This window comes from Topomyia yanbarensis, chromosome 3, assembly GCF_030247195.1.
Source record: "Topomyia yanbarensis strain Yona2022 chromosome 3, ASM3024719v1, whole genome shotgun sequence".
Taxonomy (NCBI): domain Eukaryota; kingdom Metazoa; phylum Arthropoda; class Insecta; order Diptera; family Culicidae; genus Topomyia; species Topomyia yanbarensis.
This window is the reverse complement of record NC_080672.1, coordinates 380,120,645-380,133,660: the sequence shown is the minus strand read 5'-3', so window position 1 is coordinate 380,133,660 and position 13,016 is coordinate 380,120,645. Positions and strand designations below refer to the sequence as shown.

General features: G+C 49.1%; 1 protein-coding gene across 1 annotated transcript; it reads left to right on the top strand.

Moving 5' to 3' along the window:
- Positions 1-8,043: 8,043 nt before the first annotated feature.
- LOC131688267 (uncharacterized) lies at positions 8,044-8,541 on the top strand. The gene has a single exon (XM_058972455.1). It carries the CDS (start codon positions 8,044-8,046, stop codon positions 8,539-8,541), a length of 498 nt encoding a protein of 165 aa, XP_058828438.1.
- The last annotated feature ends 4,475 nt before the right edge of the window (positions 8,542-13,016 follow it).

Sequence of the window (13,016 nt, the reverse complement as noted above, 5' to 3'; positions counted from 1 at the left end):
GTCCCATATTTATGTTTTAGTACCATAATGTTGAATTATTTTCACGTGCCATAGAACCGTGAGCTTTACAACGTAACTGGAAGAATGTTGGAAAGAATTACGAAACACATGTTTTCATTACGGTGAAAAAATTTATATCAGGTGCGTATGAAGTTATTCACGAATTTAAGAGGTGCAGGTTTATAGGTAGTTTACTAGAACTTTCGAGTGGAATATACTCGGGAAAGTTTTTTCAAGCATCGGACTATTAAGTAACCAAACTGGACCGCGAAATCAAATCGCGGGACTGAAAGCTGTAGATCAGGATCTGACAAAATTCCACGGATCTATCCTTATTGACAACGGAACACATGTCGAATCTGGCTTCAAACAGCTTCAGCGGCAGAAGTGATATTATGCTAGGGATCACGGAAATGTGTCCAAGAAATATAGTTTTTTTACGGACAAGTTAACCGGTATCTGGTAAGGAATCTGCAGTTGTGGTCGGAAGATTCCGATTTTCACCACAACCAACAATATGAACGAACGATTATATACCAATGAATGTCCCAAAAAAAATCCTGTATTGCCAGCGAGTTGGTCCCACTGGGACCACGTCATGTTTTGGCCAAATTCGACGAGTTGCCACAACTGTAAGAATGCGCACCAGTGGTAAAGCAGTAATGACGTAGATATTACTAAAAAAGAGATAAACTTCCCAGTCTGCCCGGAATTCCGTTCAATTGATCGAAATATATTGGGGTATCATCAAAGCTGAACTGAAGTAGAGCGTAGAATGGTTAAGTATGCTATTTCAATGATCAGATACTGACAAAACGCATTTGGTGTTGTTGACAAACAGCTTGTACTGAAGTTATTGTTGCTTTAAAGTGCAACAAACACGTAACATTTTCTACTAACAATGTTTTCTTCTAAATCCCATGAATTCTGAGATACTTGTGCATGAAATTTTAATTTGCCAGGGCTATATCTGAGTCAGTGTTCAACATTTTCTGCAGATTTGTACCCAAGTAACAATTGAAGTTTTATAGCATGCTACAAGTGCAATCTAAGTTTTATGAAAGGCCTTAAACTATCATAAAACCTCAATTGTTACTAGGGTAGTATTCCAAATACAATCCACCTACTCAAAACCGTTTTGCTTGAGATTGATATTCTTCTAAATATAATGGGAACAGCGCTTCGTTAGGCCTAATTGTACGATTTATATCAAAATTTAATTTTCCAATTTTCCCAACGTACACAATCGGCGGTGATGCAATCCGAAACTCATTTGTATATTATAGCGCACATAATTACACCAATCATCGTATGCCACCATTATCGACTTAGTGCCCACTATTTTAGAAACTAATTTTGTTCAGTTGACACCGATCAGAAGCCCAGTCGAGAGCAGGGGCAATATAAAGTCGTTCGTGTGCCACCGTGTTCCATTTACTATTTTCAAATTTTGCTCTTTCTAAAACATTCAATTCTCATTTAACACAGGAAAATCGTACCTTCCCGAAAACACATGTGTTTGATGCAAGATATTCTTAGAACGACCATGAATTCAATAGCTGACAAATGAGACAAAAATTAGTAATTAATTTTTAATTAGGTTTGACCAGTCCAATCTAAATTGATAATTTATTAATCCGGTCCGAATTTTAATGAAGCGTCGCACTAGATATCATTTGTTTGATTTTTTTCAATCTTCGAAACGGCACCTTATTTAAGTTGGTCCAATTTTGCTGAAATTTCATAATGAAATGAATAGATAATTTGCCACTAATTTCCTATGACTCGTGGGACGTATTCAACTAAAGTAGATTCCAAATTTATTCTCATTAACGTGTATTGAGCTCGGGAGGCAAAAGTTGTTTAAAATTTAATAAACTTCTGCTCTGTTGAAAAATTTATCGACTGCTAACTCATCACAGGAATGACACTCAATTCGGGAGCCACGTTTTCCAGTTCATTTCCTCTGCTGATTGTGTTTTTCGCGCCCTTTCGCCCAAGATAGGGATCGCTCCTATCGAGTGAAAGCGAAATTGAAAATGAAAACCAAACCAAATGTCAGCACAGTTTGTGTCTGCGTCGCATGTCTGTTCATTATACAGCAGCCAGTCAGCTAGCTATCTACTTCCGGTAGCAGGGTCTCTCCAGATAGGAAGAAATGTCGAGCCCAGAAACGAGTCGGTATTTTTGTTTCCGTTTCAGACAACAGCAGCGTATCGGTGTAGCGGCGGCATACAATCTAACGAAGCAGCCAACAATCGTCGGTTTTGCAGCCAGCGTAGCGTTTCGCAAACCACGAAACCATATGGTGGTTGGGTAAAGGAAGATGGTGAGGGCGGTTCGAGTCCCAGGAAATGCGTGACAGAAGCCGACGCGTGGTTCAATTACGCTCGCAATCGTCTGGTGATTGGCGCAGTTGTGTCTGGGCTCTGATCGGATTAAATGATTCATTTGACTGCCGATTTCTTGTTTCGAATTTTGGCGAAACGAGAGAGGTTTTTTTGTACGTGAAACTAGTTTTAAATTTTTTTTCATTTCGTTTAATACAGTTTAAACTAAAAAAACCTGTTTAAAGCCACCTAGTGCAATCGTGCCTTTCTCATTTGTACAAACTACGATTCCATGACTGGTTACGTTGAATATAATGGATCGAGAGCCATATCTAACCTATTTTAATAAATTTTGTATTATTTTTATATCATGGTGTTACCAGTTTATATGGGAATTTGCTGTGTGATTGTACTCTTCAATGCGTAACTCCGGAATCGGAAGTCCGATCACTAAAAAATCAATATCGATCGATGAGAAGGTTGTACCTTTCATTTGATACTAAGTGTAAATCGGTCCAGCTATCTCTGAGAAAAATGGGAGAGATGGTTTGACACATACACACAGACATACATACATACACACAGGGGGTTGCAGGCCACTGAGCCCGTGAGGGCGCCCAAATCAGGTCGCTAGGTGCGGAAACGACTCTCCAGTGCAAGCACTTGGACGAGTTCACGACCGCAGAAGACGTCGTCGCAGCCGTTAAGGAGCATTGCGACGTCACAATCGAGTGGGCCTCTGTGCGATTGAGAGATGGACCCTCTGGCACCCAAGTAGCCTACCTCAGGCTACTGAAGGCGGATGCCAAAAAGGTAACCGAGAAAGAGAAGCTGAAGATCGGCTGGTCGGTATGCCCTATTAGTATACCCCAGCCGCCTTCAGTGGATAGGTGCTATCGGTGCCTTGAGTCCGGCCACAAAGCATACGAGTGCAAAGGCATAGATAGGAGCAAACTATGTCGTCGCTGCGGCGAGGAGGGACATAAAGAGCGGGGGTGCACTAAGGCATACAAGTGCCTTATCTGCACCGCTAAGAAGCAAGCCCATAAACATGCTATGGGCGGACCTTCGTGTCCCTTCGGTGAGTTAAATAAGAAGAAGTCGTGAACGTCACACAGCTAAATCTTAACCATTGTGCAGCAGCCCAACAGCTGCTGTGGCAGTCGGTCTCGGAGTCGAGGACAGATGTCGCCCTCTTATCAGACCCGTACAGCATCCCTGCCGGCAACGGCAATTGGATGTCGGACGGGTCTGGAATGGTGGCAATCTGTACAACGGGACGGTTCCCGGTTCAAGAGGTAATACACCCCTCCGCCGAGGGTGTGGCGATTGCCAAGATCAATGGTGTGTTCTATTGCAGCTGCTACGCCCCACCAAGGTGGCCAATAGAACAGTTCTACCAGATGATCGACAGGCTCTCGTCGGACCTAGTGGGCCGGAAACCGGTAGTAATAGCGGGAGACTTTAACGCTTGGGCAGTGGAGTGGGGCAGCCGCTGTACAAATAGCAGGGGTCAAGCGCTAATGGAAGCGCTTGCGAAACTCGATACTGTGCCAGCTAATAATGGCTCCGCTAGTACATTCCGTAGAAACGGAGTGGAGGCGTGGATTGATGTGACCTTTGCCAGCCCGAGTCTGGCTCCAGGCATGGAATGGAGGGTAGACGAAGGCTACACCCATAGCGATCATTTAGCAATCCGCTTTAAGATCAACTATGGTGTGCAGCATCCGAGGGCGGGAGATTCCTGTCAGGTACGCGGGTGGAAGTCCAATCACTTCGACAGCGAAGCTTTCACCGCGGCCCTGGGACTGGAGGCCAACACCGACAGTCTAAGCGGGGATGCGCTGGTAGCTATTCGATACTGTGCGTTAGTGACACTTGACGTGAAGAACGCATTCAACAGCACAAGCTGGGATGCCATCGCGCTCTCGTTACACCGGCTTAGCCTACCGGTGGGTCTGTGCCGGATCCTGAAAAGTTACTTCCAGAGCCGCGTACTGCTATACGAGACCGATGCCGGTCCGAAAAGGGTTCCGATTACCGCCGGAGTCCCGCAGGGCTCGATCCTAGGCCCGGTGCTATGTAACCTCATGTATGACGGGGTTCTGAGACTGAAGTTCCCTCCTGGGGTCAAGATCGTCGGCTTTGCTGACGACGTAACCTTGGAGGTCTACGGGGAGTTCCTGAGGTAGAACTAACCGCAGAACACGCGATTAGCACGGTGGAGGAATGGATGAGCGCGAGAGGCCTGGAGCTCGCTCATCATAAGACGGAGGTAGTTATCGTCAACAACCGCAAGTCGGCACAACATGCAGTTATCCATGTGGGAGAAGTCGCGATCACTTCACAGCGAAGTCTGAAGTCTCTCGGAGTCATTATAGACGACAAGCTGACCTTCGGCAGCCATGTCGACTACACGTGCAAAAGAGCGTCGATTGCTGTTGCGGCACTATCGAGAATGATGTCCAACAGCTCAAAGGTGTGCGCCAGTAGACGTAGGTTACTGGCAGGCGTTGCCGTATCTATCCTCAGGTACGGCGGCCCGTCATGGTCAAGAGCACTGAGGGTAACCAGTTACCTACAGAAACTGGAGAGCACCTACCGCGTGATGTGCCTCAGAGTGATATCTGCCTACCGCACGTGATAGCGAGCATGATGCCAGTCGGGCTGGTCATTCGGGAAGATGAGGAGTGCTTTGAGCTACGTGGAAATAGGGGAGCCCGCGAGCGCACCAGGGTGACCTCGGTCGCCAGATGGCAGCGTGAATGGGACAACTCCTCGAAAGGTAGGTGGACTCACCGGCTGATACCTAGCATATCGAGCTGGGTGGGAAGACCCCATGGGGAAGTTCACTTCCACCTGACACAATTCCTGTCAGGCCATGGCTGTTTCCGTCAGTACCTCCACAGGTTCGGGCACGCGGAGGTCCCAGTCTGCCCGGACTGCCCAGGTGTAGATGAAACTGCCGAACACATACTGTTCGTATGTCATCGGTTCGACGTCGAAAGAAGAGCAATGCTTGACGTCTATGGCTGGGACACAACCCCGGATACCCTTATTCAGCGGATGTGTCAAACGGTGGAGAAGTGGAACACAGTCTCGGCTGCTACCATCCAGATTGCCAGTAGGCTACAGGTAATCTGGCGAACCGAGCAACAGACGACGGGCACGGCTAACTAGTGATTGGTTAGCTGGAGCAAAAAAGGCCAAGCGCAAAAAAGAGAGTGAATGGTCTGTTCATGCCGAGGCAGGTTGGCGCAGCGAATGGCAACCGCGTAAGGGGTAAACCCAGCCACCCCGAAGCAAAACCGAAGAGTGAGTGTATATGTGGACTGCCTCATGCCAAGACGGGAGGGTCGTAGCGTAGTATGTTGGAACTAAGCTATCGATGCCTCATGGCGTGGCAGAGGAGTGAAAGGGTGAGCATCCAAGTCAGTCTCACACGACATGTTAAGGGTGAGCATAAAAGTCAGCCTTACAGGTTGGTAGAGGCTAGCACAAAAGTAAGCCTAGCAAGGAATGAAAAAGGTGAGCACACAAGTCAGCCTCGCATGGTATGTCAGAAGTGGGGCCTAAGAAAAATGTCCCACATGGGATGCCAGTGGGAGTGACAAAGGTACAATAGAGTGGCACGATTGAGAGTGAATCAGGTGATAGGGTGAGCATCCAAGTCAGCCTCACATGGTATGGGTAGGGCGAGCACAAAAGTAAGCCTAGCAAGGAATGAGTAAGGTGAGCACACAAGTCAGCCTCGCATGGAACGTAAAAGGAGAGTACAAAAATCAGCCTCATGTGGGAGTGTTTGAGAGTGAATCAAAGTGTGATTGAGAGAGCACCCAAGTAAGCCTCATACAGGATGTATGATCGCGTGAGTGAGAGTGAATGAGTACATTTAGTACAGCCATCCCCCCAGAAGTAATACCGAGAGGTAGTTCCTGGGAGGAATGATGGCGGAGCCCAATGGAGTTTAGTCGGTATTAATGGCTGGTCACCATTCGAGTCCGACACGCCCCCAGTGCACCCCGTGTGGTAGATTGGACCCTACCGTTAGCACGTGTACTGGGCTAGGACATAAAGGTCTTCTCCATTGTAAAAAAAAAAAGGCCACTGAGCCCGGAGGAAGATGCAGAGAGCCCGAAACGTCGCGGAAAGAGATGCTCTAAGATCAGCGTATAAGGCGGCAAGAGCCGAACTTAACAAGGAAATCAAGCTCAGTAAGAAAGCCTGCCTAGAAGAGCTTTATCGCAACGCCAATTCGACGTGGCGCGACGCCTATCGATTTGCCATGGCGAAGATAAGAGGACCTGCAGTGCCACCGGATATGTGCCCGGAGAGGATGAGAGCCATCGTAGAAGCACTATTCCCACAGCATCAACCGACAGCCTGGCCGCCCACGCCATACGGGACGCAGTATGACTACGAAGAAGAAACTCGGGTAACCAACGAGGAGCTGATGGTGGTGGCAAAAGCCTTGAGAACCAAAAAGGCCCCGGGACCATACAGTATCCCCAACGTGGCTGTGAAAACAGTAATCCTATCGAACCCGGATATGTTTAGGACTGCGTTGCAAAAGTACAGTGGCGGATCCAGGGGGAGGGTCCTGGGGGTTCGGATCTCCTCCGAAATTATTTTACTTGTTGAGAAATTTTTAATGAGGTTTCAATTTTATATTAGCTTTAAATTCAAAATTACTCCAAACCAAATTTGATTAACAAAACTGATATTCTTTTAATAAGGTAATTACGTATTACAAATTGTATAATGTTCAATTTAAAATCGAAATTTCGGACCCCTCCCCAAATTTTTTTCTGGATCCGTCTCTGCAAAAGTGCATCGACGATGGTGACTTCCCCGACATCTGGGAGCAACAAAAGCTGGTGCTGTTGCCGAAGCCAGGCAAGCCCCCTGGAGATCCTTCAGCATACAGGCCGATTTGCCTGTTGGATACAATCGGCAAAGTGCTCGAAAGAGTAATCCTTAACAAGTTTACAACATACACAGAGGGAGAGAATGGACTATCCAGTATGCAGTTTTGTTTCCGGAAAGGTAGATCCACTGTGGCCGCCATACGAATGGTCGTGGAAACTATGGAGGCTGCACAGAAGCAAAAGAGAAAAGGAAACCGCTACTGCGGAATGGTTACACTGGACGTAAAAAATGCCTTCAACAGTGCTAGCTGGGCTGCAATCGCCAATTCGTTGCACAGACTGTAAGTTCCCGAGTACGACTGTAGGATCCTGAGGAGCTACTTCCAGAACCGGCAACTGATCTACGAAACTGACGCCGGAAAAAGAAGTATAACCGTAACAGCGGGTTCCATTCTCGGCCCAACTCTCTGGTATGCTATGTGCGACGGAGTGCTGAAGCTGAGCCTCCCCAGGGGCGTGAAGATTGTCGGTTTTGCGGACGACGTGGTGCTCCTAGTGACCGGCGAATCACTTGAGGAAGTGGAAGTACTCGCAACGGAGGCGATAGACGTTGTGGAAGACTGGATGCGCGAGAAGAAGCTGACGTTAGCTCACCACAAAACTGAAATGGTTCTGATACGCAACCGAAAGGCAGTGCAGCAGGCAAGAATTTCGGTCGGAGATTCGACTCAAAGCGGGAAGCTAAACAACTGGAAGTGATGATAGACGACCGGCTAAGCTTTAATAGCCACATAGACCATGCATGCGGGAGGGCCGTAAAAGTGATTTCGGCACTATCTCGGGTCATGCCCAACAATTCGGCGATCAGCAGCAGTAAAAAGCGACTACTGGCGAGTGTTTTCACATCGGTGCTCAGATATGCAGGACCTGCTTGGGTGACGGCACTGCAGACGAAGAGGAACACATCTCGGCTGAACAGCACGTTTAGGCTGATGGCCATGCGGGTGTCTAGCGCGTATCGAACTATCTCGTCAGAGGCAGCCTACGTGATAGGTGAAACGATTCCCACAAACCTCCTACTCGAAGAAGATAGCGAGTGTTATAGGGATCGAGTCACGAGAGGAGCCCGTAAACGAGTCCGAGCTGACACCTTAATCAAGTGGCAGCATCAGTGGGATAACGCTGTTAACGGTGGATGGACCCATAGACTAATTCCACGCTTGTCGGTCTGGGTGATCAGAGCGCACGGGGAGGTGAACTTCCACATGACGCAGTTCTTGTCTGGTCACGGCTGTTTCAAAAAGTATCTGAACAGGTTCGCCGTTCTGCATCGCGTGCGGTGATGCAGAGGAGATGCCTGAGCATGTGGTCCTCGAATGCCCGCGATTCGAGCACGAGCAAAACGAGATGAGAACCATTGTCGGTGAGGACGTTAACATGAACAATATTATCCAAAGAATGTGCGCGGATAAAGAAAAATGGGACGCGGTGAACAGAACAGTCGTTCAAATCATGTCAGCGTTGCAACGAAGCTGGCGAGAGGAGCAACGACCATCAACGTAGTAGTACACGGCTTCGAGCCATCGAAGCTCCGATGAACTGGAAGTTACACTCCAACTGGAATCGCCGGATCGACCATGGAGTAGACTATGTCCACCGACGGGGACCAGTTGAGTAGTACGCGACGTAGCACCGGGTTCGGGTCGTCGGGGCACCAGTGAACCGAACGTCAGGCTTCACCGGAATCGCCGGACCGACCTCGGCACCCTACCGGGTAGCTCAAGAGTAGGCTAGATCCACCGCCGGGGATTAGACCGAGTAGACCGCGTCGCTAGCAGTGGGTCGTTGGGGCGCCAGTGAACCGAAAGCTACGCTCCACCCGGAATTCCTGGATGGACCTCATCACCAACTGGCTGGCCCGTTGAGTAGGCTAGATTCACCGCCGGGAACTAGATCGAGTAGATCGGGACGAAGCGGGGCTAAATGGCTCACGGAAACGAACAACCGCCGCCGGAGAATTCTCCGTCGGAGTAGGCTAGATCTACTGTCAGGGACTAGACCGAGTAGCTCGCGAACAAGTAAGGACGGGAGATGGAGGGCTCAGTGAGTTGCGGTGCTAAATGGCACCGTACAGGGAGCCAAAGGGCTCAATAAATTGTGGTGCTAAAACAAAAGAAGAATCGGTATCGGGAGAGCTTCCTTCGCCGGGAAACTCTCCGTCCGCCTAAGCTAGATTCACCGCCGGGGACTAGACTGAGTAGACCGCGACGAGATACCACCAGTCGCAGGTCGTCGGGGAATCAGCGAACCGGACGCCCTGCTCCACCGGAATCTCCGAACTGACCTCGACAACTGGTTGGCTGGCTCGGTTTCGGGAGAACTTCTCTCGCCGGGGAATTCTCCGTCGGAGTAGGCTAGGTCCATCGTCGGGGACTAGACCGAGTAGTTCGCGAACAAGTCTGGTGCTCAACGAGTAAATGGTGCGAGAGGGGAGTTGCGGTGCTAACTGGCACAAGGGAGCCGAAGGGCTCGGTGAATTAGACAGTTTGAAGTTTGCCGCCCAGATTGTCTTCGTAGGGAAGGAGCCTAAGTCTCGACTCACAGCCAGCTTTCCGACTGCCATGCAGAACTTTCCAGTCTATGTGGATGGTGGAGAATTGATGGTGTGTAGAGGAGTGCTGCTGTAACCCTGCGGAAGAAACGAACTAGTCAGTAGTTGAATTAGAGTGTGTGCTATGCACATAAAAACCCCTCTCCGAAGTAATGCCGGAAGGTAGTGCCGGGGAGGAATCAGGTTCTGGGCATGAGCAGTGGTTTTTTAGCGGGTCGAGTGATGGCAACCCAAACCCGTTCCCTGAGACATTGGGGTTTTTGTACATTTTCCCTCAGGTCTCAGGGTTTTCCAGAAAAAAACAGGGGGTTACAGGGACAGGAAGAACAGGAGACCAGGGGCTCAACAAACCTTCCCGGTCCTACTGCGAGTTTGGGAGACGTGCTAGGATAAATTTAGGCTTGGATTGGGCTTTGATAAACCTCTAAAAACAAACTCCGAAAACAGATCTGACGAAGCGAGTCTGTGCCGCTTCTGCTATGATCCTAAGATTCCAATAATCTAAGATCTTAGCAATAAAAGCACTTTAGCCCAACCGGAGTGCCAACCATCAGGATCGAGGCACATCAGGATCGACGCCAGTAACATCCTGATTATGGCATACTGGCCATGGAGAACGTCAACGGAAAGGACACGGATCACGAATTGGACGGCGACTTTGGGCTGATAGACGACCTGTTCTACTCCCTGAGTACGGAAGGATGACACTGACTTGAAATGGCTAGCGGGCTAACAGCACGGCTGCTTTCGTCCCACTATAACCCTGGCAGGTCTCCGGCTACGTTCAAAACTCGTCACCATTTAGTTGGTGGTAATAGGTTCAGTTGGAGCATTCCCGATTTTACGCCGATCCGGCTCTGAACACTACTCGTCGTGAAGGATAACATATCCTCACGAATCGCATAGATAATCATGGGATCACGAAAGGCAACTATGTACAACGAATGGAGATAGCGACCCGGAGTTGGTATCCAACAAAATGGAAACATCCAATAAAAAAGTGAGAAGCACGCGATTGCGTTTGCAAGGAGCGGTAAGCTGCACTGGTAGCCATAGTGAGTACCATCAGCGGCTTGGTACAGAGTGAGCCACGAAGAAACCAATGTGAGATGGGGTTACCGAAACGAGTGTTCACCTCGAGATAAGGTAGCGACACCACCCAGAATGACTCACATCTAGGGAAGCCGTACTTGACGGAGATGAGGAAAAAAGTCGACGAGCTCTATGAGTTCGTGAAGAACAAGCACAATGTGCCCAACAAGGAGAAGCAGCCAGTGACGAGTATCAAATCGGCTGCAACAGCTGCTGAGCGCGAGCAGAAGGTACCGTTGGTGAGAGCTGAATCAGCCGAAAAAGCTCTGATAGAAGCCGCAGAACACGTGACGGCAGAAACTGAGGTGACGCTGAAGAGTCATCACAATAGTCGCTCTGAAAAAAGAGTGAGGGATACGCCGAGGGAGCCAGAGGTCCCGAAAAAGCAGAAGAGCGAGTTGGAGCGCTCCACCGACCAGAGAAATCGAAAAAAGGGAAATACTGTGGTTGGTGCATCGTGGGAAGCCAGCAGGCGAAGCGGAGGGAACGGAAACAAAAGGAAAAAAACAAGAAGGTACAAAAGAAGAAAGAGAAATGGAAGCCTTCTTGGGAGAAGTACAAGGGCGATGCACAGATCATCGAAGCGAACGATATGACGTTCTACGCCGCTCTTCTCATGAAAGTGAGAGAGGACCCAGAGTTGAAGGTGCTGGGAGACCACGTTGTTATAACGATGCGCACTCAGAAAGGCGAGATGATCTTCGAGCTGAAGAAGAATTCTTCTGTCGAAAGCTTGACCTGCCGCAAGGTCGTTTCTAAATACTTGGGAAATGAAGCGAACGTGAGAGCTCTGTCGCGGGGAAACGTAGTTCAATGCAAGTGTTGAAACGAGACTACGTAGAAGTACTGAGGGGTACACTGATTTGGGAATCGTATGGAGCACTCAAGCGGTGTTGCCAACAAGCCGGCGGAGACCGGCAAGATAAAAGTCGTATGGCCGGTGTGCTCGCTGAGAGTCACTACGCGAGCTACCAAACAGATGGAGCGTTGCTTCAGGTGCTTGGACCTCGGACATCAGGCGAGGAACTGCAAGGGCCTGGACAGGTCTGCACTGTGTAGAAAATGCGAAGGAAAGGGGCACGTTGCTAGAGACTGCACGAAGCATGCAGATCATGCAACCAAGGTGCATGATCTGCTAACCGGAGGACGGAAACGACCGCACGATGGGAAGCTTCAAATGCCCTGAGTATATAAAGGCGAAGGCAGGCCAATGATGATGGAGATAACCCAGCTTAGTCTCAATCATTGCGACATTGTACAGCACCTGTTGTGGCAGTCGACAACGTAAACGAAGTGCGACGATAACGATAACTGGGTGGTGGACAATGCAGGGATGGCGGCAATCCATGTGATGGGCGGTTTCCCTGTTCAAGAAGTGGTGGATAGCACACATGAAGGTTTCGTGATTGCCAGGATCAACGGCTTATTCGTGTGTAGCTGTTATGCACGGTGGACACCAGAGCAGTACAATCAGGATGCTAGACGCACTAACCGACTCGTTAGTCGGGTGAACGCCACTTGTTATAGGAGGAGATTTTAACGCTTGGGCCGTGGAGTGGGGTAGCAGGCTGACCAACGCAAATGGTTACAGCTTATTGGAAGGACTGGCAAAGCTGGAAGTAAGGCTGTGCAACGAAGGTTCCGCTAGGACATTCCGTAAAGATGGCCGGGAATCTAACATCGACGTAATATTCTGCAGCGCGTCGCTGATGGATAACATGAATTGACGAGTTAGTGAGCAGTACACACATAGTGACCACCAAGCGATCCACTACATCATTGGTCGGCGAAATTGTACTTCGTGCTGACAGCACCATTCCACGACTCCGAGTGCCGATGAGCTGTCGGAAACAGTCGCTATATGCGATGTAACTATGTCGAGGAAAATGGAGCTAAGGAACTACCGGCGCCCGGTGTACTGGTGGAGCGAGAGGTTCAGCATCCTCCGGGTTGTCTGCCTAAAACCCAGAAGACGCGTTCAGAGAGCAAGATCTGAGGCAGTCAGAGAAGATTGCAAGGTAACATTCCGGGCCGCTTTCAAACGCGAGATAGTGCTAAGCAAGTCCATCTGCTACAATGAGCTGTGCAGAGAAGTAGACGTCAACTCCTGGAGCA